The following is a 24,330-nucleotide window of genomic DNA, read 5'->3' on the forward strand; positions in this document are numbered from 1 at the left end:
AACTCCGGTACAGGGAATCGAACCCTGGGCTCCGCGGTGCTGATCTCTCAGGTTATGAGAGCGCGAAATGTTAGCCACTACACCATACCGGATACTAGTCAAGATTTGGGACTTCAATCAGACACCAGAAAGTTCAGAGCCAGGGACTAATGCTCGCAATCATCATGATGCCTTGAACAAGCCTGGATCGGCAAGTATACTTGATTATTGTGGTATCTCCTCCCCTATTGTAATTAGGCTTAGGCTTAGGCGACAGTGACCGTCACATTGCCCATAAAGTTCTCACTGGAGTTTCCTACAAAGACAGTAAAGTCTCCAGGCTCAACAACATACTTCATCTTCCGGTTCCAGAGACCCCATTCCTCAACCTTGAGATCGATCTTGACAGTTTCGGTCTTGCCAGCCTTGACAGCAACCTTCTTGAAGCCCTTGAGCTGGTATCGGGGAACGTCAACTGAGGAAAGCATGTCTTTGACGTACAACTGAACAACCTCGGAGCCATCGCGCTTAGATTTGTTGCTGACGTTGACAGAAACTGTGACTGTGTCGGATGATGTTACATTCTTCTTGGAGACAGAGATCTTGGAGAAGTCAAACTTGCTGTATGATAGACCGTAGCCGAATGTGTAAAGAGCTTCAGGGTTCTCAAGGATGTAGTTGCTACCGAACTCGAGCGTGCCGTTCTCGTAAATCTTGCCCGGGTTGGGAGAGGCACGAGCAGAGTTGAGGTAATCATAGTAGATGGGCGTAGTGCCGACGTCGTAAGGGAAGCTAACGGAAAGCTTTCCAGAGGGGTTAACATTACCGTAGAGAATGTCCGCAAGAGCATGGCCTCCCTCCTGTGATTGGTAGAATTGTTGAACAAGTGCAGCAGCCTCCTTAGAGATCCATGGCTCAGTGATAGGCTTTCCGGAGCTGTAAACAACTACAGTAGGCTTTCCAGTGTCTATGATAGCCTTGACGAGCTTGGGCATGGCACCAATGAGGTTCAGGTTGCTGGCATCGATATGCTCACCGGTAGTGGCGTTGAGACCACCCCAGAGCTCATTTTGGTCGCGAGTCCAGGTTCCGACGACAACTACAGCAACATCGGCGGCTTCAGCAGCAGCAACGGCATCTTCGAATTTAGATTCGTCTGAGGACCACCGCTCGCAGCCTTGGGTGAATGTGACTTTGCCTTTGCTAGCAGCCTTGATACCATCATAGGGAGTGACACCTCTGGTCATAGCAGTATGAATAACATAGTCGCCGTACTATTTGATGTCAGTAAAATTTCAGTCCAAGATGGCAAGGGCGTTGTTTACGTTGACATAGCCATGGGCCATGGGGCCAATAACTGCCACATTGGCGTCTTTCTTCAATGGAAGAACGTTCTCATGATTCTCGAGGAGAACGATACTCTCAGCATCGAGCTGTCGGGCTACCTTCTTGTGAGCCTTGGTGTTGACATAATCCCAGATCTTGTCGTCGGCAACACCAGTAAAGGGCTTCTCAAAAAGGCCCATCTCGAATTTGGAACGAAGGACTCGAGAAACGGCTGTATCGACGATCTTCTCGTCCAGCTTACCAGCCTTAACAAGCTCAGGGATAATCTCGAAACTCCAGTAGCCACCGCCCATCTCGGCATCGTTACCAGCAGGAAGGGCCTATAGCTCGTTAGCAGAGGACTTACTATGTTGCAGAAAGAAACTCACCTCAAGAGTAATGCACTCATCGTCTTCGAGGGGGCAGACGTGGAATGCTTGGGCAAGACGAGCAGTTCCGCCGGCATCGGAGATAACATAGTATTTATAATCCCATTCGTCTCGAAGGATATCAGTGAGGAGGTGGGAGTCTGAGACAACCGGGACACTGTCATAGGAGTTGTACGAAGACATGATGGAAGTTGCACCACCATCGATAATAGCTCTCTTGAAGGGGGGGAGGTAGAGAGACCGCAGCTCTCGCTCACCACCGTGCACAGGGGCAGTATTGATACCTTGCTCGGGTGTAGCAAACGCAGCCTACACTATTAGCTATCGAGTTTGATGGTGGAATGGTGGTAGATGTGGCTTACGTAGTGCTTGACCATAGCTGATACTCCTCCAGCCTGAAGGCCCTTGACGTAACTGTAACCCATTTCTCCAGCGCTGCACGAGATTTAGCATATCCAGTCGTCCTGAAGTGACCGTAAGAGAGAACATACAGGTAAGGATCTTCACTGAAGCACTCCTCGACTCGTCCAAATCGCAGTTCTCGGGCGAGATCTACTTGAGGAGAGAAGAGCTGGTTGATTCCAACAGCCCGAGATTCTGTAGCGATAATATCGGCCATCTTTTTGATGAGTTCCGGGTTGAATGAGCATCCCATGCCGATAGGGGAGTTGAAAATGGTTCCATTAAGGATCAAGACTCCGTGAAGACCTTCGCTTTGGATAAAGGCAGGGATTCCTATGATCTGTTAGATCACACAACCCAAACTTGAACCAGCATCCCAACTTACCAAGCTCAGTCTCCTTCATGAGATAGTCCTGTCCCACCTTGGCAGCCTTCTTGATAGTAGTCATGTTCGCGTACAAGCCGGTCCAGATGGAATTGGCACGGTACTTGAAATTCCATTCCAAGCCAGTCTTGTTGACAGCTTCGGTAGTCAGGTTTAAATAGTTGGTCATGTCACCTTGGATCAACTGAGCTGTTTTGTCCTGGATAGTCATGCGCTTGAGGAGATCCGAGACCCTGTCGTCGACAGAAGCTTCGGCGTCCTTGTAGACTGGCTTATCCTTGGCAGCTTGTCCGGCCGTGGCCAGGACAGCGGCACAAACATAGGCAGAGAGCTTCATTCTGGAAGACTTGAAGACAAGAAGGAAGCTACCTAGAAGCTATAGACTTTAGCAAGGCGGGCTCCACATGAGTTTATGTAGAGCCAAAAGAACCTTGGCTCTTCACAATTAACCGTGTAGCCTGGACAATAGTCCCCTGTTCTCGTGCCGCAAGGCATAGGTTCACGATCCTGTCCACCTACAATGCATGTGAGTTTGGTTTCGGGTTCAATTCGTGTTAGTTCATGTGACGAATGGTCTTTAGGGATGTTACGACCGAAGCACAGGGCAGATCATGACATGGTGGGCTTTGCAATCCCCGAAGAATGCGGGGCAGAAGACAGGGAGAAGGAGATGGGCAAGGCATTGGGATTCGTGGATTTGTTTTTAAGTTGCTATGAAAACAGGGGGGAGATCAGAGCAGAATAAGGGTGTGTAGTCAACCATTGGACCGGTATATGATCTCAGGATCAGATGGATAGACGAGCCGAAGATCCTAGCACTGACGCAGCGCAATATGTATTTGTCAAGAAATGTGTGGCATGGAGAACAAAAGCCAGCCTTGACGAGAATTGGTCAGGGTACAGAAGTCATGTATGCAGATCATTTTACGACATTGAAACTGGGAGGAAGTTTGGACGTCGGTCTAAGTTGAACCGAGCCCGAGGCTCAAGGTTCAACGGCCCAGCAGCCGTTAGTTCAGTCAGGTTGAACACTAACTGGGTGACTTACAGTGGCTCCTCCTTGTAAACCCCGCATGTTCACTCCCTGTATTTAGCCGGGGGTGCTTCTAGTGCCCGTTGATTTATCCACCAGTCGATCATCTCGCAGGGGACCCTTGATCCTCTCTCAATCCATGCTCTAGAGTATCATCAACATTTATGTCTTCACCTGTCAACGTCAATGTCATGACAAGATGGTGGGGTCAAGAGGGGAAACATGGGATGATCTCCATAATCAAAGGATGATGCTGCACCGGATGAATTGTTATCGTATCTCATTCAAACAACTACTTCTTCCTTGGAGCGAGCTCTCTAACACTTACATTTCATTACACACCAATTGAGACCTATACTCTGCTCTCCTAAACACCAAAAATGCATCTTCGCGATGGTATGTGGCTGCCTGCCGAGAACTTTCGTACCGAATATGCCGAAGATGTCTACGAAATCACTCCCAGTCAAGATCAACAGGCATTGAGCTTGCTGTGCCCGACAAAGCACATCCGCACTCGTGGCGATGGCCTCAACCAGCCTACTCTTACCATCGATATCAAAGCCGAGGCGGACGGCATCATATCTATTGAGAGCACACACTGGGCTGGTGCCCAACGAATTGGCCCCAACTTTGATCTTTTCCCGGGTGGTCAGCCAAAGGTCGAAGGCAAGATCCAAAAGAGTGACAAGGGAACCACTCTTAGGTCTGGTTCTCTGTCTGCAACTATTCACCCTGATCAACACAACTTTGACATCAAGTTCCACAGCTCTGATGGCAAAAAACACCTCACGAATCTCGGCAACCGCAGTACCGGCTTTGCCTATTCTCCTGCTCCTACCTCGCAAATACAGACTGGAGACATGAGAGACTTCAAACACTACATGTTTATGCAGACAACTCTGTCCGTTGGTGAGTCTGTTCATGGCCTGGGCGAGCGGTTCGGTGCCTGGAACAAGGTCGGACAAAACGTCATTCTCTGGAACGCGGATGGTGGCACGTCGAGTGATCAGGCCTACAAAAACGTCTCCTTCTGGATGAGCAACCGCGGATATGGAGTATTTATCGATTATTCGGGCAAGGTCGATCTAGAAATTGGAAGCGAGCGATGTTGTCGTGTGCAAACCACTATTGAAGGACAGCGCCTCAAGATGTACATCATCTACGGCGATGGCCCCAAAGATGTGCTCAAAAAGTACACAGTCCTCACCGGAAAGGCCAACAAGGTCCCCAGCTGGAGTTTTGGTCTTTGGTTGACAACTAGCTTTACCACAAACTACGATGAAGCCACTGTTAACTCTTTCCTCGAGGGTATGAAGGCCCGAGGCTCGCCGGTTGATGTGTTTCACTACGACTGCTTCTGGATGAGAGCATTCAGATGGACAGACTTCATCTTTGACTCAGAGCGCTTCCCTGACCCCAAGGGCCAGATTTCACGTCTTAAAGAAAACGGCCTCTGCAAAAAGGTCTGCGTCTGGATTAACCCCTATATTGGCCAAGCTGGTGTTGCCTTCAAGCATGCCGCCGAGAAAGGTTATCTTCTCAAACGCAAGAATGGCGATATCTGGCAGTGGGATCTGTGGCAGGCTGGTATGGGTCTTCTGGACGTCACAAACCCCGAGGCTTGTGCTTGGTATGTCGAGTGCCTAAACGGCCTCTTCGATAAGGGTGTCGATGCCCTCAAGACCGATTTTGGCGAGCGCATTCCCACTCTTGACGTCCAATGGCACGATCCGACGGTTGATCCTCACAAGATGCACAATTACTATGCCTTTGCGTACAACAAGCTTGTCTACGAAGCTCTTCAGAAGCGATACGGCGACAGTGAGGCCGTCCTCTACGCTCGTGCTGCCTGCGCTGGAACACAGCGATTCCCTCTTGTATGGGGCGGTGATTGTGAGTCTACCCCTGAGGCTCTCGCTGAATCTGTCCGCGGTGGTCTGTCCATGGGTCTGAGCGGATTCACCTTCTGGAGCTGCGACATTGGTGGCTTCGAGGGTAAGCCCCCGCCATGGATCTACAAGCGGTGGGTTGCTATGGGTCTCTTGTGTAGTCACAGTCGACTTCATGGAAGCAACTCTTATCGTGTACCCTGGACTGTCGACGACGATGACACTACTGAAGAAGGATGCTCAAAGACCCTATCTAAATGGACCGCACTCAAGACTCGTCTAATGCCGTATATCTTCTCACAAGCGATCGAGTCTATCGAGGGTGGTATTCCCATGTCTCTTCGCTCTGTTGCCCTTGAGTTCCCCGATGATCCTACATCGTGGTTCCTTGACCGCCAGTTCATGGTTGGATCTCAACTCCTGGCAGCTCCCATTTATGAAGAGTCTGGTGAAGTAGAGTTCTACCTGCCTAAGGGCAAGTGGACATCCTACTTTACCAACGAAGTCAAGTCTGGCCCCGGTTGGTTCAGAGAGAAGCACGCATTTGGCACCTTGCCTTTATATGTCCGCGAGAACACAGTTCTTGTCCTTGGCAGCCGTAAGGAGGTTGGCGCTGCGTATGACTTTGCTAGCAACGTCGAGGTTGGTCTGTACCAAACTTCACCTGGTTCGAAGGCCGTGGTAGTAAATGGCGAGGGGGCCACTGTTGTTGAGCTTGTTGTTAGTGATGATGGTAAGCTTCAGGGTACTGACAAGCTCAATGGCGACTGCAAGGTCACGGAGAAGGGTCGTGACTTGAAGGGAGATTCTCCTGTTTCGATTGAGTCGTTGTAAGTAGAACAACGTTAAGAAGATTGTATATGTAGACATGGCTCTATCCTCAACGAATAAGCTTGACTCCAATGACTGAACTGTGCTCTATCCACGCTTTAGTACTTCGTAAGATGTCCTGCTCAAAGTTTACTTAAATTCCATAATAACGATCTGGGTCAGAATCCGTCGGTCTTGGAGACGACGGCCATTAAGCTCGGTATCTATTAGCCCGATATTCTGGCCATTGGTCAAGTAGGAATCCGCAAGCAGCTTTGTTTAGCACGATTTCTGTACTCGAAGCTGTACATCCCAGAGTTGAAACATGTGGGAGCTGGTGGTCAGCGCCAACACAAATCTCGGTCCTCACGTCACTCAATATTGGGTAGTCTAAAGCTCTGTCGTGACTCTAACAATTCAAAGAGCACAATAGTCCTCTTCTCCATCATCCTTCGAAATTAATGAACTTGCCCCCACTGAGACTCCACTATCAAAGCGAGATCGAGGGCGTTGGGGGTTACCCAAAAGGGAAAATCTAGGCGGTGCAATGCTACATGATTGGTCAAGTACAATCGTGGACTGAGAGAGCAGGGTGAGGCGGGCTTATTAATCAATGAGAAGCATCAAAAGCTTAGTATGGATTCATACACAGCAGGTTCAAGATTGACACAACAGATCAAAAAGCCCTGCAATGCCTAGTTAGAGGTCATAATTCATCGATTACCCAAGTTTGGGGGTCCTATGTGGACTTGGGGATGTGTTTAATCGATAAACCTAAGTCAGCAAAATCCTCACTCTACGCTCATTCGTAAGAATTTCTAGGGTATGCCACAGTTAACATTGATACTACAGTAATAATCTAGATCACAATGGAATAGCCATTTCCTTTGGCCCCTATATTATTTCATGTATGACTTTTGCAGTATCGGTTGGTAGGTATCCCCAATGCCGCCGGGTCCGCGCAACTGACCTAGCGTTGATCTACGAGAATTATAACTCAGTGTCCCTCATTGAATCTTCAACTATCGTATGGTATTAAAAATATGCCAGAATGAGAAAGGATGAGCTATCCACATATCTTATGATCTGCGTTCGGGTACGGTCTATCAAGCCCCGACCAGAGACCTGATTGGTCCGGCTGTAAGTGAAAGTGAGAGGGATCAGAGATACCTTGACTAGATTCATTCTACATACACATGCGAATTCTCATTTAGCCGGATTACAAAGGGTCAAGACCAAAGGCTATACGCCGATGTCCTGTCTCGTCCGAATCTATCGTAGATGTGGCTGTCAGAACGACATATGATATGGCCCAATGACTGATCAGACCATCATTGTGGTTCAATTTTCACATCAAGAAACAGAAATACAGCAATAACCTTTGCCTCAGTCTTGGAAAATACTAGTCTTGCTTTCTCCGGGACAGTGAGTCAACAACTGGCAACGACAAGGAGTAGATGGCATACTATTTCTCCGACCACACGGGGCCGGCCTAAGATCACCTCAGGGGAGCCATGCAAGACCCATCATGACTCGGCCTTCGCGTGCCGTACTACGTCTTTCTGTCCTATAAAGCATTTTATGATTGAAAATATACGGAGAACCCCGTAAACAAAGCCTTACCAGTCATGCTGGCCGCTTCTGAACATAACGAAAGTTGGTACTTGCGTGATTACTTTTACACCCCATTCCTCGGTGATGTGACCGCTATCGAGACATCCCTTTGGCTCTCCCTGTAGACTTGAGCATGTGGGACCACCGGGATCGCAATGATCAACATCATGGGGGATATTGATCATGGTACTATTTCTTTAGGAGAGGTAGCCATACAAATAGACTCCTGAGCCGCTGTTGATCACTCTAAGGTCTCTTTGTTACCTCGCCCTCGAGATTTAAACTACTCAATACAACACATTTCAGTCACTTGCATAAATAACTATACGGGTATCATCATGGGGAAAGCCTATAACATCGGTCTGGCTTGTTTTGCAGCCATCGGGTACGTATCTTTTACCTTTATGGATGGAATTTCCAATGCATTTGTCGTGTATAATAATTCTTATTGCTTGGATTTAGGTCCTTTCTCTTCGGTTATGACTCTGGTGTCATGACTGATGTCATCGCCTCGAAGCACTTCCAGAACTATTTCGATACTACATCTACTTCTTCCATCATAGGTGCTATCAACTCTACATTCAGCGGAGGGGCTGTATTCGGAGCATTGTTTGGAGGAGTCATCATGGACAGGTTCGGCCGAAGGAAGACTATCGGTATCGGTGCCTTCATTTGCACAATCGGTGCAATCCTTCAAGCTGCTGCGTATCAGTATGTGTTCGATTAACTGCCATTGACGTGCTTTTTTGACTGATCCATTGCCTAGTCTTGCTATGATGTTGGTTGGACGAATCATTGCTGGCTTCGCTGTTGGCTTGCTCTCTATGAGTGGTAAGTCTCATATGCGATCAGTTAGGCTCATATGACTAACAAGGACTTTAGTCCCGGTATATCAATCGGAGTGTGCAAGCCCCAAGAACCGGGGTCTCATTGTTGGACTTGCCCAGCAAATGATCGGAGTCGGCTTCATCGTGTCTACATGGGTTGGATATGGCAGTCATCACATGCCAGATACTTCGTCCTTCCAATGGCGGTTCCCTCTTGCATTCCAGGCATTACCTTCTGTTTTGCTGTGCTTGGGCATGCTCTGGCTTCCGGAGACTCCTCGTCATCTTATTGCTACTGATCAGTTAGACGACGGCATGAGAACACTCCGAAAGCTACACTTCAATGGCTCAAATGAGGAATGGATCAAGTCCGAGTTTAATGAGATTAAACTCACTATCGATGCTGAGAAGTTAGCTACTGCACCAGGCTGGTTGATTATGTTCAAGGTACCGCAGTGGCGGAAGAGACTCATGCTCGGGACCTTGGTTCAAGTATTCACTCAGTTCACTGGTAAGGGCTTCCTCGCGGTAGTTGATATCATTCAGCCCACACCTCCTATTCAAAGAAGAGTTACTAACGTTGATTTTAGGAATCAATGTGATCGGGTACGTGGTTTCCTCACTCTCACCTCTCAACTCTACCTTTCTCAAACAGCATCTACCGTAGCATCGCTAACATAAGACAAGATATTATCAAACCATCATGTATGAGAGTCTTGGAATCACTGGCAAGACAAATCTACTTGTCGCTGGAATCTACAATTGCACCGGCCCTCTTGCAAGTAAGCGAAGAGCCCCTAATCACACGACAGAATTCTCTCCAAAACACTCTACTAACGCTGCGCAGATTTGGTCTTTATTACTCTGATCTCAGATAGGATCGGCCGAAAACGACCTCTTATTTATGGCATCATTGCCATCTCCATCGCTCTAGTCTTGGAGAGCGTTGTCAACAGCCAAAATGTCGACGGTACCCACCATGGCCTCAGCATCGCTGGTGTTGCTTTCTTATTTTGTGTTACGGTCATTTTCTCTCTGTCTTTTGGTCCCGTCAGCTGGACTTACATGGCCGAGATCATGCCCTACCAGATAAGAAGTAAGGGGTGTGCTTTTGCTACTGGTATCGGCAACTGGCTTGTTTCTACCTTCTGGAACCAAGTCAGTCCCTTGGCACTCAAGGAGCTAGGCTGGAAGTTTTACTTTCTCTTCGTTGGTAAGTCAATCCCTGTATCCTATTCGGAATTTTCTGACTCCTAGGAAAGCGTTCAACATTGTCGTTACTCTGCCCACTCTTATCTTCGCTTTTCGGGAGACAAAGGGATTATCTCTAGAGGAAATTGATCTTCTGTTTGGAGACCGAGCACTGGGAAACCTCCCAGCTGATATCGAAAAGGATGGCGGTGCTGTTGCTGTAACTGACTCACACGACGAGAGACCTGACCGGGAGCTATAGTCCTGAATATACATACCTTAGTTGCAGTTACATACGTCACTGACAGGCTAAACTCTTCAGCACCAGAATATAGAAAGATTTATGAGTATGGACTTGTATACTAAGACGATAGTTGATAGTTGATAGATAACGATTAGCCACTTTTGATACGAAGGTGTGCTTTTGATGCCTAACCTGCCATCACTGACTAGAGGTAAAGCTAGACACCCAAGGTGCCTGGTGAGTAATTCGCGTTAGGCCGTGGCAACTAGATAGCATTCGTTTTGTAAATATCTCATTTCGGAACGTGCCCAACTCGCACCTCGATTTCCATGTACTATACGAGCAAGTACCTAAATGAGTGCCCCTGTTTGTTTGATTCTCTTGCGGCGTTCATCATGAAACTGAGCAGAGTTTCCATATAACCACTTTATTTACGAGACTCAATCACATTCAGACCAATGCTCAAGAGTAATAACGCCTATCAGATCCCTTATGACCGGGCAATGTATGCATTTGTATAGTGTAACTCGAGTAATACAATAGCTCGAGCTGATCAATCATCAGCCAACGATGACATGGTACCAAATCTCGAACACCACCTTAACAATAGCCAATATCCGGTATGGTGTAGTGGCTAACATTTCGCGCTCTCATAACCTGAGAGATCAGTACCGCGGAGCCCAGGGTTCGATTCCCTGTACCGGAGTTTATTTTTTTGCTGTTTGACAGTCAAACCCGAATGCCTAGTTCATCACCCATAGCGACAAAGTTGACGACACAGTCAGCTAGCTACTAAGGTCTAATGTTTTTGTGCTACAGAAAGGTGCAGGAGGCATTGGATAGTACTTTACTACTTCAGTTAGTATAAAAGTTCCAGTAAGAGGATAACAACAAGATATGCAACTACAGTATATGTACTCTTCCATCAATTGGCATGAGCCAATTCTAGACTTTAATTAATTTCTTTAAGACAGACAATCCAATCTGATATCTTATCTATTATCGCAGTCGGAGAGTTTTATCCGGCACCGGTCATTTTATCATCCGCGTCTTGTCCAATCAGGAGAAACCGCGCCCGGAAATGTGGTCATGGGCTACGGGAAGGCGGGCAGAGCAGCCTCGCTTCCTGTTCCAGCTTCTCCTCGTCGTCCCAACACCCGATCAAAATTGTTTTTAGTCGAGTCTGCCACGCCAACACGACTTTTTCTTTCGAATTGGGGCTCGCCTCACTTCCTAGCATTGCGATCAATTGTCTATCGTCAGCTTTTCTTTTCAAACGCGCCCAGACGGCCTGGTGCTCGCTCGTCGCTTCATCCTCGACATCCATCCATCGAGTCGGCTCTTGGATCCAACAACTGCCCGCGATGGCGTCGCAACAGATTCTCTTCGCCGAGACAATAGCGGGCATGAAAAAAGCATTCAAAAGGAAATCATATGGTACGCGAGCATCTTTGCGCTTTTCGCGCCTAGAGAATCCCTAGCTGACCCTGCCAACCACAGAGTCCGACTCAGATTCCGAGATCGAAAGCTATAGCAACCGTGGAAACAAGCTCAAGAAAAAGGCACGCTTTGCTCGACAAGGACAATTGGTTCCCAATAACGGCCCAAGCTCGTACAAAGAGGTTCGTTCTACGGACAAATCCCTCCTACTCATGTCTGACCTTGCCAGTATGTCGAATACGCCGGAGTCTATCGCCCAATCCTTTATCGCAATCCACCTCTAGTCGACGAGGAAGGATATGAAATAGACAGCGACGACGAAGATGAGGACCGTGTTCAAGAAGCAGAGGCCTCTGCCGCAGAATTGAACCCATATGCCAATATCCAAATAGAGAGTATGTCAGACACCATGCAGCTCAGTAGCACAACTAACAAGAACAGATATCCTCGCGCCGCTTACTGCATCGACCGCCTTGCCGACACATCCAACCCTTTCGAAGCCTTTCACATCAAAGACCCTCACTCGGCTTGTTGATCAAAGCTGCGACATTGTGCGCAAAGAGAACCGTTCCCTGTGGAAAGTCAGGCACCTCCTAACGTCGCTGTGTGGCGATTACACCTGGGCTCCATGCGAGATGATGGTCCGACCGGCAGATGTCGAGCTTTACACAGATAATCATATGGCGCGCCATCTATTGGCCCTGTCCCAGGCAGTATCGGCGCTCCCTGCAATTGCCAACGGGGACGTTGGGCCACATCAAAACGGCGTCACCGCAGGCGATGTTGCTCCAGATACAACTTTGGGTGGAGAACTCATGGGCAAAGACGCTGCGGAGGATGCTGATATAACAATGACAGACGCTGGGACGACGGCCGACCCGGACGGTTCCCATCTGGAAGATGCTGGTGAGGCCGAGAAGATGGATGTTGAAAAAAGCGCGGATACAAAGTCGAATATTCCGAGCGGCGAGCAAGCTCCAGTCGAACAAACAGATTCCGCAAAAGCGTCAAAGGTTGAACCAATAAACGGGGTCAACGAGAGTTCGAACGAGCAGAAACAAGGTGGAATCGGAGCTGACGGAGCCGATACCTCTGCAAAACAGACAGTTGGCGATATACACCAACAGACCGAGCTGGTTGAGAGAATAGCGCCAGACGCATCTCTGGTTTCCGAAGCAGAGGACGACTTTATTCACCCTCTGTTTCTTGCTCCTGCAGGTGCAAGACCAGATAGAGATATTGGTTTGCCAGATCAGGAAGCAGAAGATATCCGACGACTTCTTGCTCTGTATGTGCAAAAACAGGAAGAGGTATGCCGAGGAGCTAATAAGTTGTTTCTGGGACTTCTCAAAGCCGAGCAGCTGCGCAAAGATGTACTCCACTGGTCCAAAGCAGAAGCTCACTCGGGGCCTAACCGAGACATGTCGGACGGCGAGGACTGGTACGACAAGGAGGAATGGGGCCTAACGGAAGATCTCAAGAAGGGGCAGGACGAAGAGGAGGAGGACGTCCAAACAACAGGCAAAAAGACAAGAAACCGACGCCAATAACGCTGAGTTCTCGCTCTTAAATATGGGATGATAATGACTGGTTTGTCGGGTTTAATTGTTTGGGCGTTCAAGGATGGCGTTTGGGACACACGCGAGATAGGCCTTGATGCCAACCGCGAGAAGAGCGCATGATTTTGCAGCATCTATAGATATGAATATTGAAGCATTTCCTTTTGGTGATTCTGATCACTTGATTCATTCGTTAGTTAGCTCAGCTTTGCTCCGCTTTGGTGGGTGGGTGAGGGAAGATTGAATTGATTGCTTAGGTTGGTTCATTGGTTGCAGGGATGTTGGATGTGAGTGAGTGATGAAATGAATGAATGCTGGCTGGTCAGGGCTGACTTCGGTTAATGCTCTTCTGAAATCTCCACTAATCCCCGCTGCTTGGCCATTATGACGCTGCCCTACCCATGACCCCAGCCCAGACAGGTCCTCTCATCTTTTGCTTTCCAGTCACTTCCGGGCATGTGACAGGACAGGTAGGTAGGACAAGGAAGAAGGCAGCTCCTGCTACAACTTACCTACGTACCTATTCCAGCTCTCCTAGTTTTCTCTTTCTTTTATTTTCTCCGCAAACTGTCTGTCATAACAGCAAACAAAGTTGACTGTCTCTACTCTTTGATACCCTCTGTTCTTTGTGACTTACACGTGAACTTGTTACGTCAGTGATCACGACTTTTTACTTTACCTCACTTTACTACTTTCCATTGCCCCGTGCTTCATTAGCTGTCATCATGGGTATCATGGCTCTTGGTCCGCAAGATTTCCTCGACTATGTCAACTATGACAAGCAGAGTTTGTACAGTGAGTTGACTTACGCTTTACCTCTGTTGAATAGAGTGAATCTAATTCGGTCTATTTGCTTGTCACAGTCTCAGCTGCATCCATTGCCTTTAACCCGCTCTTCTGGAAGTGAGTTGTTTAGTCCCAACATGATGACCTGGCATTATTAACTTATTTCTCTCAAGTATCGTCGCTCGTCAAGGTATGCATAAGCTCGCTATTTAATAAGCGCATCGTGCTCTGTTGTCGACTGACACTGGTCTGCTCAAAAGAATACCACAATAAGCTTCTGACAAAGCTCTTTGGTGGAAACTCCCAAGTTGCCTGCTATGCCCTCGCCTTCACCATCTTTTCTCTGGGTATGGTTCGCGACTTAGTTTTCAAGAATGCTATCTCTGAGCAACCTACACACCCCGCCCTTGTCAACGACTACATGCGGGCTGCTGCTGCCACTCTCTTTGCTGTCGGCAATGTCTTGGTCGTCTCCTCAACTTGGCGACTTGGCATTACTGGTACATTCCTCGGTGACTACTTTGGCTTTCTTATGGATGAGATGGTGACTGGCTTTCCCTTCAACGTGACTGGTTCTCCCATGTACACTGGCTCTACCTGCAGTTTCCTTGCTACCTCTCTGTGGTACGGTAAGCCTGCTGGTGTCCTGCTCACCATCTGGGTCGATATTGTCTACAAACTCGCCCTGAGATACGAGGACCCCTTCACTTCTGAGATCTACGCTAAGCGTGAGCGTGAGCGTGCTGCGGGTAAGAAGTCGAACTAAGCTTACCAGCTTCATCCGTCGTTGCTCTCGCAAGTGAAAAGACAAAAAGAGTGACCAGATATCATGACGGCAGTGCCCCATTCGCGTCTATATACAAAAAAGGCCAGCGGACGGAAATGGGGTACATGACAAATCGATACCATATGCTGTTGTGCAATACGCACCAGGCTGGCACAGGAAAGCTACGCCTTTCAACAGGCCGGGTGCCTCTCAACAGGCTTAAGGAGTTTTTCGGACACAAACATACATTTATACCATGCTATTACCGACACCAATCAGTCGACGGGCATAAGTCAATACATTTCGTTCTACACCAATACCAAAAAGACCTTGCATTCAATTATGAGACCAAATAGGAATAAAGAAGTCTTTTTCATTACACCTACTCGATACTGCATCTCAACCACCTTCACCTAGTGAATCCATGGGCTTCTGTCATTTTCTTTCCAGTGTCACAATATACTGTATTGATTATAAGTTCAGTAATAAATTGGTTTATAGAGCCCACCCGATTCAACACAGTATACCGTCTTTACTTGAGGTTGGGGAGGTAGTGTTATATTCCCTCAAATCTTGATAGATTATCATGATCAGACAGTAGTAGAAATAGGGTCAACAGCCATCGGCGGTGCTAAATTAAAACACATGCGACAGGCCAGCTTTCGAAGCTGCTGGGCTTTTATAATTATTCCTCATAAGTTGATTTGAGAATCTTCTTTACATTTCAACAGCTCTACAATAAGAATAAATAGACTGTTCAGCTTTACATCACTCCTCGTGCACCGTCCGAAATCTGCCAAGTGGTCCCTTTTTGCCATCAATATCGACTCCAGTCCTGTCCAAGTTTATATCATCTATGTCTCAGAAGGCTTATCGTCGGGAAGAAGGTCAACAGCTGTGGCCTCGACAGGTTTCTTCTCCTCGGCTGGCTTCTGCTCCTCGACTGACTTCTGCTCTGTTGAAGCCTCGCCGGCCTTCTCAGCTTGGCGTAGAGCGAGCTTCTTCTGCTTCTTCTTATCCTTAGCAGCCTTCTTGGCCGCAGCCTTTTCGGCCTCGAGGGCCTTTTGTTTTCGGATTTCCTCGCCACCAAAGGCCTCGCGCCACTCGTCAAGCTTGGATGCGGGGATCTGTGTGAAGAGAAGCTTGGGCTCGCCAATCTTTTGGCCAGGCTTGACGATATCGCCAGTCCATGTTTCAGGGATAGAAACAAGACCGGGGCTGCCAATCTGTTCAAGAATGGCATCGGAAGTCGAAGGCATGTAGGGGTATACAATACTAGCAAGGAGTTGCAGATGGTTGATACCGAGGCCAATGACAGCGGCGCAACGTTCGGGCTCTTCAGCGAGAAGCTGGTTATTCAGCTTGCTGTCTTGCAAGAGCTTGTTGCCGAGGGCGGAAATGTGCATAACAGAAGCCAGACCAGCACGAAGCTTGATAGCATCGAACTGAGCGATGAAGGTCTTGAGAGCCTCGTTGACTTCCTTCTTGTGCTCTTCCAGTCGCTCGTCTGTGTACTTGGTGTAGTCTGGTACAACACCATCCAGCTTGAGCTGGGTGAACTTCAGGATTCGCTGGTTCAAGTTGCCAAGGTTCTTAAGAAGGTCGTTGTTGTTGCAATCAATGAACTCCTGCCATTTGAATTCAGAGTCGGCAGTCTCAGGACGTCTTGACAGAAGGTAGTATCGCCAGACATCGGGATCAACTCCAGTTTCCTTGGCAGTGTTGCCGAACACACCAACGCCGCGAGACTTGCTGAACTTTCCACCCTCGTAGTTGAGATACTCGGTCGTTGACATCTTATGGACCTTGGTCCAGTTCTCTCCTGTTCCAAGTTGAGAAGCAGGGAAGATGATGGTGTGGAATCTGGATAAATTGGTCAGTAAATTTCCTAGCTACGGCGCTCTTGGCAAATAAGGGCCGTCAAGGTTCGGGTTCACTTACGGAACGTTGTCCTTGCCCATGAACTGATAAAGCTTGACGTTCTCAGGGTTCTTCCACCATTTCTCCCAGTTTGTGCCGTCCAGATTATCACCATCCACCAAGTTCTTGGTAATGGAAACATAACCAATGCAGGCATCGAACCAGACGTAAAAGACCTTCTCAGCGTACTCTTCGTTGCTCAAACCCTCAAGATCCTGGGGAATTGGGACACCCCACTTGAGATCTCGGGTGATACCACGGGGGAGGAGACCCTTATCGATCCATGACTGGGTGATGGAGATACAGTTGGTGCTCCAGTCTCCCTCCTTGCTGCTCTTGTGGAACCAAGGGACCAGAAGATCCTTAACGGCGTCGAGTCGGAGGAAAAGGTGCTTGGTTTTTCGCTTCTCGGGGGTGGTGCCATCGACCTTGCAGCGGGGGTTGATCAGGAAACCAGTGGCCTTGGCCTCAACGTGGTCGTCCTCTGAAGCACTGGGTTCGCGCTCAGGCTCAAAAGGGTCGAGAAGTCCACCACAAGCATCACATTGATCTCCACGAGCGCCGAGATCGTGGCAGATGCTGCACTCTCCCTCAACGAAACGGTCCGCAAGGAACTTGCCGTGGTTGGCATGTGTACAGAAAGGCTGAGTAGTCTCCCGCTCCTCAATATAGCCATTCTTCCAGAGTTCCTTGAAGATCTGCTGCACAATCTGTGTTTGTTGTTGTGTGGGTGTCCGGCCGAAAATGTCAAAGTCGATTCGGAACCAGTCGTAGACTCCCTTGTGAAGAGCGTGGTACTTTGCGCAAAGGTCGGCGGGTGAAAGGCCTTCCTCGAGAGCCTTTGTTTCGGTGGCGGTGCCGTACTCGTCGGAGCCACAGATGTAGATGGTATTGTGGCCTCGGGCTTTGCAGTAGCGAGCAAATACATCAGCAGAAAGAACACTACCGATGATGTTACCCAAATGTGGGATGTTGTTGACGTATGGAAGGGCCGAGGTGACGAGGATGTTGCGCTTGCCCTCTACGGGGAGGATTGGAGATTTGGAAGCCATTATAGGCGGTCAATAGTCGCAGCCAGTGGTTTAATGAAGTCTTGTTGTCTGTAAGTAGATTCGGTGTTGATATTTGTGAAATATTTGTGAGTCACAGAGCTGCGATAACGCTGTTGACAGTCAAAATTCGTAGCTGAGATGGTATGGCGGGGGCGGGGGAGGGGTGATCAAAATGATCTGGGTGTAGGGTAAGTTGGATCGATTTTGTTGAAGTGCGTGCGTTCGAGTTTAAGCATACCAATGATCGTGTTTGGTCTCAAATATCTTGTATCTTGTCGTGTGTGTACATCTAGCAGCATTCTATATCAATACTTATTGGTTGAGTAATCATACCGAAGCTCGACTCAAAAATGTCGCAGCCATATGCCACAATGAAAGACAGCAACGCAATAGTGATCTTGGAAAAGCAACAACATAACTGAGCAATATGAATGGTTTCTGGTATGTACCGACCAAGGTAGGACACAGAAATTTCATGTCACAAATGATCGTTTTCAAGTTTGACATTCTTTATAGCGTATTATAGAGCTATGCCCAACCCTACCTTAGGTAAATTAGAGCTTCACATAGCATGTCCCCTTTTTGGACGACCCTGAATGCTGAAAGCTGGAAGTGACGACAGTTGACCCACCAAAATTGGCAGGAGCCCCGCGTCACGGCCCGCGACCAAGTAACCAAACCCCACTAACCCTCCTTATGTTACGGCAGTAGCGAGCAGGTAAGTTATGCGCCTAACTTAGTACTCGGGTACTACTCAATTCAAGCTACCAACCTTGCCTCGATTTACCTTTCCTCATCTTACCGTGTTTGATAGCTTCTTTGTTTCAAGAAACACTTCCCTTCAGTCAACGGCCCGAGAATATCGTCTCTAGTCGCGTCGCCGAAGCTTCGCATAGTGTCGCCTGACTATTGGCTAACCCCACATTCCTTGGTCTATCATCATTCATCAGACACTTGAGCTACCAGGAGCTATCGTAGCGCTTGAGATAACATCTTCCTGGCACTATCGAGGGATAATATCACAAGGACACCGGCCTACACAACAGAGACCACATACAGAAACCATCAATATAATTCGCCATGAGCGTGTTCGCGACGGTAAGGACACTCTATCCGACTCTCATGCATGTGCCAAACTCTACGACCGAGACGTTACCCGTTGGCAACTCCTTTGAGTTATTTATATGCCATTGGTCCACATTTGACAATCCTATATGGACTGGCTAACACTCCCATAGAAGAAACCGTTCTCGGCCGTGACTGTCACAGTCGAGAATCTCACCTCTGAGGCATATGAAGAGGAAGATTTCAGTGGTATCCCCGAGCTCGTCGAAGTCATCACTTTGCAAGCCACTGGTCCAAGTGAAGCAGCTCGTGCTCTTCGCAAGAAGCTCAAATATGGAAACGTCCATCGCCAGATCCGTGCACTAGTCCTCCTTGATGGTCTTATTCAGAATGCTGGCGAGAGGTTCCAGCGCACCTTTGTTGACGAGCCTCTACTTGAGCGTCTACGTGTTTGTGGCACCTCTGACCTGTCTGACGTGGCCGTGAGAAACAAGTGCAGGGAGCTTTTCCGCTCATGGTCGCAATATGCCGGGAAACCGGGACTCGATAGTCTTTCGCGACTTCATAGAGTGAGTCATGGTTACTGAGAGCTCCTATGATCATATGCTCATTTTAACAGGAACTCCCCAAAAGGAAGCAAGCTGTTACTCAAGAGCGATCCAAGGTTCTCAAAGAGACAGAAGAAAATCCATTTGTCGATGACGAACAAGAGGCTGCGGCAAAGGCTGCTCGCGATGCACGAAACGCTCCGGGCCCGTCAAGTTCAACCCCAGCGTCTGGCTCAGGGTTTGGGCATGCGCCTTCTAAATCTTCATCCGGAGGCAGTTCCTTCTTCGGCGGTTCCAAGGACAAGAAGAAGGACAAAGATAAGGATAAGGCCAAGGGGAAGCGAAAGCCTTTCAATCTCGAGGCTGAGAAGGATCAGATGAAGTCCGTCATTGCCGACTCCTCCATTGCAGCCACGAATTTGATGAATTCGCTTCAAAGCGTTAACCGCGAAGTTGAGCGCATTTCGGAAAACCAAGCTGCGGTGGAGCGTTTTGAAGCCTGTAAGCTCCTGAGACGAAAGGTGTTGCGTTATGTAAGTCATCCTCAAAAGTTGGTTCTGAGGTATTAAGCTCATGATTGTCAGGTTCACCATGTCGAAGAAGAGCAGTGGTTAGGAGGGTTGCTCCACGCCAATGACGAGCTTGTACACGCTCTCATGTCATTTGAACAGTTCGACCGTTCTATTGACGCGGATAGTGACTCTGATGATGAACTTGCTGAGCAAGCCCATCTATACCGAAGTATGTATCGACGTCTTCTTTGGGCAGGCTTCAACTGACTCTTCATAGTGGCTACAATCAAAGGCAAGGAGGCCATGGCCAAAGCAGCCGCACAGTCTCCAACTACTTCGCAGCCCCCGGATCTGTCCGAGTTGAATATTTCAAATTCTCCTGCTCATGCTGCCCCTCCTCGCCCTCCCCCAATGTCAAAGCCTCAGTCAAAGCCGCCTACCCAACCCCCGCGGCCGGCCGCTGTTTCTCCTCCACCTCCACCTTCACAGGATGACGAGGACGATGATGACCCATTTGGAGACTCACATGCGCTTGATACACCTTCACACGAACGCGAACAGCCTAAGTGGTGAGAATGAAGAGAAGGTGTCAACATCAGTGCCTCAAATAGTTGAAAGCAATCCAACGCAAATAAGAGATCGTTGTGACAGGCATCCTTTCACTTCTGGCAGTATACTTGCTTCATGAATCCGCCTCACAACACTCGACCGAGCCTCCAACAAGATTCAATGGTGACATCTGTAGGGTAGTTCTGACCTCGAAAATTACCATTTGAATATCACAATTAATGGGAATCAACTCAAGCTAGTGTTAGATACAACTCTTTTGTGAGGACGTCAATGTAGTATTCGCTTTGATACTAAACTCAGTCTCATACTTTCGCCTAAGTGATCATTCATCGCGACTGTTGGCAGAGTTCGAGCAATACATGTCAGTGAGAGTATCTCGCTTTGACGAGCTAAGCGCCAGAAAATCCCACGCATAATGTGGCTAGACTTAGACCCCATCAATTTCAGGCCGCTCATCTTACCCTATGTGATTGATAGGATGCCGAGTCAGTTCATTCGCTTGATATTGTATTCCCAGAGCACTAATCGCGGGTCTCTTCAGCCCGAGATCTCCCAGACCGCCTTCGCTCAATACACGGTCTGATGCGGCCGTGTCGGTGTGGGCGTCGCGCTGCACACTCCCTCTTTACCGTACAACGCGTGCAGCTCTTATGCATGAATGCGTGGAGTACAGAAGTGTTGATCTCCATACTGCAAGCAATAAGGTGCAATCTACAATATTTCGCCTGCTGTATAGATCTTGCGGTCAACAAAGCAAAAAAAGACGTGTCCCGAGTGTTACAAAGCAGCACAACACAATATCAAATAAACTTTAGTTCCCGTCGTCGCACGGGGAAAAAAAGTAAAAGCAAAAGAAAAGTTTGTGAGCTTCTTCTCCTAGATCTGATACACAAACAAACAGCATGTTTCCCGGTAGCTCCGATCGAAATAGTGGTCAAGGACGGGCACCTGCTCCCATGTTTAATTGCTTGTGCTTGATCTGCACAACCTGTCATGATCCTGACCGCATGTTAGCCATTTACGCTTGTCTTACGTTAGAAATTGCCCGACAACAACTACACGAGAAAAGTAGTCTAGAGACGACTCAGGCACACAGATCTGCTTGTTGAAGATTACCGGGATTACGGCGGGGTCCTCGTTCACGTTGCATTGATCGGACATGGCGGTATGGACACAGACTCGGACTGCTGTAGGCACGAGAAAGATAATCAACTGCCGCATCAAAGTTGACATGGCGATGGCGCGTTCTTGAACAGCTGGCCGAAGCTTTTTGATCGACATGTCCGTCTCGCTTGTTGGGAGCGTTGAGGGACAGGGCAGCACAGCTCGCTTTCCAAACAAGACACAATCCCAAGGATAGTCAGCTCGGAAGTGTGGGACGGTTTTGGCCAGGCCTTTCTCACGGTTGCGCTGTTATTCAGGCACGCTTCTCATTGTGCGGTCAGCTCGAGCGCAAGGGAACGGTGACAGGCTGAGACAACTGTTTTGGTACCACAAATGCGGGAACGCGCGGGCAGGCGTCCATCCCTAAAACCGCGTCGACGGCAATCTCAGCCCGGACCACCAGACGAGCCCACTGTCGTGGAGCAAGTGTAGTAATTAGAGAGGCTGCAGGAGATTGCATACCGTACCAAAGTACAGCAACCCCGACAGCACACGTCCACATGATCATTCAGGAGCTTCTCGTCTGGATTAAATTGCCAGCCATGAATCACCAACCGCTCTCGCTCTGGAAGCAGACCCCACCTCGCCGGAGCCTAGTGTGAAGCGATATCAGTCATCGTGACCAAGTCCAAGTTGGAGGGTAGCAAGGTACTCTATGCTGAAAGGCAATGCTTCGGTTTTCTAGCGTTGTATGGGGAACATAATGAAAGAAGCCCAACGTTAATTGCGGCAGAAGCAAGTGTATGTACATACTACTGACATCGAACGAAAGCCCTCGTGGCAGCCATGGGCCAAAGACACCCCTGCGTTGGCCCTGCGTTGGTGTGCTCTTTGGTGTGGAGGGGGAAAAGTCAAAGCCTGCATTCAGCCCTGAAAGACAACCGTCCCACGTCACTCTTTGACTGCGCTGCCCCACTGCTTCTGGAAGCTTTCCATCATTTGTTTCATCCTCTGAAGCTTTGAGCACGTTCCTACGCTCAAAACGCAGTGCATTTCAGGGACCACCTAACCACCCCCAGGAGGACACAGCGCAGCGACCAGACTCGCAGTGGTTTCGACAATACGGGAAGTGAAAAGCGAGCAACGACATCGTTTTGAGATTACCGATAACCAAACTTCCATCTATATCGTCCAACTCATCAATATAAATATAGTATCCGCGTCGCAGGTCATACCACCCCATGCGTTTTGCATTGTGGCACGAAACAATCAACTGTTGGTTGTAGGCTATCCGTATTATTTGCATTCTTTTACTGGCGTAGTGAAATGTCGATCACTGGACAGTTCTAGCAATCGTTCGCCCCACGACCCAAGTTTAGATTCGAGTCATTGCACGGTTGCGCTGTTGTAACATGGAAAGCTTTGATACGATCGACGAAAGACACTGCAATGGATTTGCGACACCCGAAAGCCTTGACCAGCTGGGTTTCTCGGCCATATGCGGCACATCATGATGTATTTTTTTGAGTCCTTTGTTTCAAGTTGATCACAACTTCATCGCTAGGAAACCATTGGACAAAGATGTTTGAAAAGATAGTCGTGTTTCTTGACTCTACTAAGCAAAGATAGCTTGTCGTATTCAACGCAGAGAAACACATCATGCTGCAGCTTCCTGCATGACCCTTGAGGTGTTATTGCGGTTCTTGAAACAAAGATGTTATTTGTGCCACCTGCGCTAAGGCGGAGAATAAGGTCGACCTGTTTCACCCATGCTTCGAGTCTCTCAAGGTCTGTGTCCGAGCACAAGGCGCAAGTAGGAGGACAGAAGGTATTTCGCACAGCCGCCAAGCTTTTCGCATTTAATCCTTCAAGCCACTAACCTTCTTGGTAGGGTCGGTGCATCGCCTTCGCCGAAAATGGCGTGCGAATGGCGGGACAAACTGACTGGAATGGTGTCGCTACTGACAGCTCCCCATCCTGACTTTTGTCTCCTAATACTTCTAATAATAAGTGGCATAGTTGAAGCTTCGCTGATGTAATAGAGGGGACGTCTGTGGGCATGCTTGGAACCTGCAGATTGGTATGTGCGCAATATTTCTGGAAGGGTTCTTGAGGTGAGGTTGGTTTGCCCACACACTTTGCTTGCCCAGTCGCTCACCCATGTCTTGGATACTGAGACAAACTCAAGCCACATGGGTGATGCACCGCCCATAATGTGGGAGCAGTTCGCCCCCTTGCCCATCTTTCTTGGAGCCTTTGTTCTGGTAGTTTACATGTAGTACAGAGTACACCAAAGCTGATCAGGTCAACGGTTGCTGACCAACATGGTCAGCAGCCCAAGACAGTCGTTGGTCAGACGGCGTCTACTCCAGTTGTACACGAATGAGGGGTTATGTTAGCTGTAGGCGTCGTATGTTTCTTTTTGCATCTTAAAACTTATGAAATGTGATAAAAATAAAAGCCTCGTTCAACTGTTCAAAAGTTCGGTCAGACTCCGGTACCCCCACGTCTCGTCGAATGCGACTTCCCAGCTGGTATGGTCGTCTTCTGTGAATATAGGGTGGGCTCAGGGAGAAGCCAAAGAGCAGACAAAAATCCGGAATATAGGTAGGTACCTAATCAAGGAGGGCCCTTACTGGAGCTACAGTCTGTTCTATGCATGTCTAAGAACCGTGTACGAGCTGTGTTTGCCTCTGACAAGACAGTAAGAGATAGGCTCACTGAAGCGATCCAGGGACATTCTTTGTAGCATCACCTCAGAATGTATCATCCATTTGCAAGTGTAGGTTTCTTCTGTCTGGTTGTATGGCGATGGCCTTGTGTGTTTAAGTTGCGCCACAAGTCATCAGTGCGTGGTCTCTTAACGAGTTGCCATAACAGTTAATTCCTCGCCCACCAACGTAGTATAACCTGGAGCGG

General features: G+C 48.5%; 7 protein-coding genes across 7 annotated transcripts, besides 1 other annotated feature; 5 read left to right on the forward strand and 2 right to left on the reverse strand.

Annotated features, from left to right (window-relative positions):
• Positions 1 to 245: 245 nt before the first annotated feature.
• On the reverse strand, positions 246 to 2,818 carry FPSE_06020 (uncharacterized protein; the record flags this gene model as incomplete). The annotated part of the gene is made up of 6 exons (XM_009259138.1): positions 246 to 1,253; positions 1,305 to 1,646; positions 1,695 to 2,003; positions 2,057 to 2,129; positions 2,186 to 2,429; positions 2,482 to 2,818. 6 exons carry the CDS (start codon positions 2,816 to 2,818, stop codon positions 246 to 248), a joined length of 2,313 nt encoding a protein of 770 aa, XP_009257413.1.
• A 1,076-nt stretch (positions 2,819 to 3,894) lies between these two features.
• FPSE_06021 (uncharacterized protein) lies at positions 3,895 to 6,237 on the forward strand (the record flags this gene model as incomplete). The annotated part of the gene is made up of 1 exon (XM_009259139.1): positions 3,895 to 6,237. The coding sequence occupies one exon, from the start codon at positions 3,895 to 3,897 to the stop codon at positions 6,235 to 6,237; it is 2,343 nt and encodes a 780-aa protein (XP_009257414.1).
• Positions 6,238 to 8,165: 1,928 nt separating this feature from the next.
• On the forward strand, positions 8,166 to 10,107 carry FPSE_06022 (uncharacterized protein; the record flags this gene model as incomplete). Its single annotated transcript, XM_009259140.1, has 8 exons — positions 8,166 to 8,212; positions 8,290 to 8,538; positions 8,594 to 8,658; positions 8,710 to 9,165; positions 9,245 to 9,260; positions 9,342 to 9,436; positions 9,502 to 9,867; positions 9,917 to 10,107. The coding sequence occupies 8 exons, from the start codon at positions 8,166 to 8,168 to the stop codon at positions 10,105 to 10,107; spliced, it is 1,485 nt and encodes a 494-aa protein (XP_009257415.1).
• A 1,346-nt stretch (positions 10,108 to 11,453) lies between these two features.
• FPSE_06023 (uncharacterized protein) lies at positions 11,454 to 13,079 on the forward strand (the record flags this gene model as incomplete). The annotated part of the gene is made up of 4 exons (XM_009259141.1): positions 11,454 to 11,526; positions 11,590 to 11,711; positions 11,759 to 11,924; positions 11,971 to 13,079. The coding sequence occupies 4 exons, from the start codon at positions 11,454 to 11,456 to the stop codon at positions 13,077 to 13,079; spliced, it is 1,470 nt and encodes a 489-aa protein (XP_009257416.1).
• A 734-nt stretch (positions 13,080 to 13,813) lies between these two features.
• On the forward strand, positions 13,814 to 14,640 carry FPSE_06024 (uncharacterized protein; the record flags this gene model as incomplete). Its single annotated transcript, XM_009259142.1, has 4 exons — positions 13,814 to 13,883; positions 13,952 to 13,991; positions 14,048 to 14,064; positions 14,135 to 14,640. 4 exons carry the CDS (start codon positions 13,814 to 13,816, stop codon positions 14,638 to 14,640), a joined length of 633 nt encoding a protein of 210 aa, XP_009257417.1.
• An 854-nt stretch (positions 14,641 to 15,494) lies between these two features.
• On the reverse strand, positions 15,495 to 17,612 carry FPSE_06025 (uncharacterized protein; the record flags this gene model as incomplete). Its single annotated transcript, XM_009259143.1, has 2 exons — positions 15,495 to 16,503; positions 16,582 to 17,612. 2 exons carry the CDS (start codon positions 17,610 to 17,612, stop codon positions 15,495 to 15,497), a joined length of 2,040 nt encoding a protein of 679 aa, XP_009257418.1.
• Positions 17,613 to 18,692: 1,080 nt separating this feature from the next.
• FPSE_06026 (uncharacterized protein) lies at positions 18,693 to 20,310 on the forward strand (the record flags this gene model as incomplete). The annotated part of the gene is made up of 5 exons (XM_009259144.1): positions 18,693 to 18,710; positions 18,851 to 19,246; positions 19,297 to 19,758; positions 19,810 to 19,966; positions 20,015 to 20,310. The coding sequence occupies 5 exons, from the start codon at positions 18,693 to 18,695 to the stop codon at positions 20,308 to 20,310; spliced, it is 1,329 nt and encodes a 442-aa protein (XP_009257419.1).
• Positions 19,522 to 19,566: a repeat region.
• Positions 20,311 to 24,330: the final 4,020 nt, after the last annotated feature.

The sequence above is a fragment of the Fusarium pseudograminearum genome, chromosome 2, assembly GCF_000303195.2.
Source record: "Fusarium pseudograminearum CS3096 chromosome 2, whole genome shotgun sequence".
NCBI lineage: Eukaryota > Fungi > Ascomycota > Sordariomycetes > Hypocreales > Nectriaceae > Fusarium > Fusarium pseudograminearum.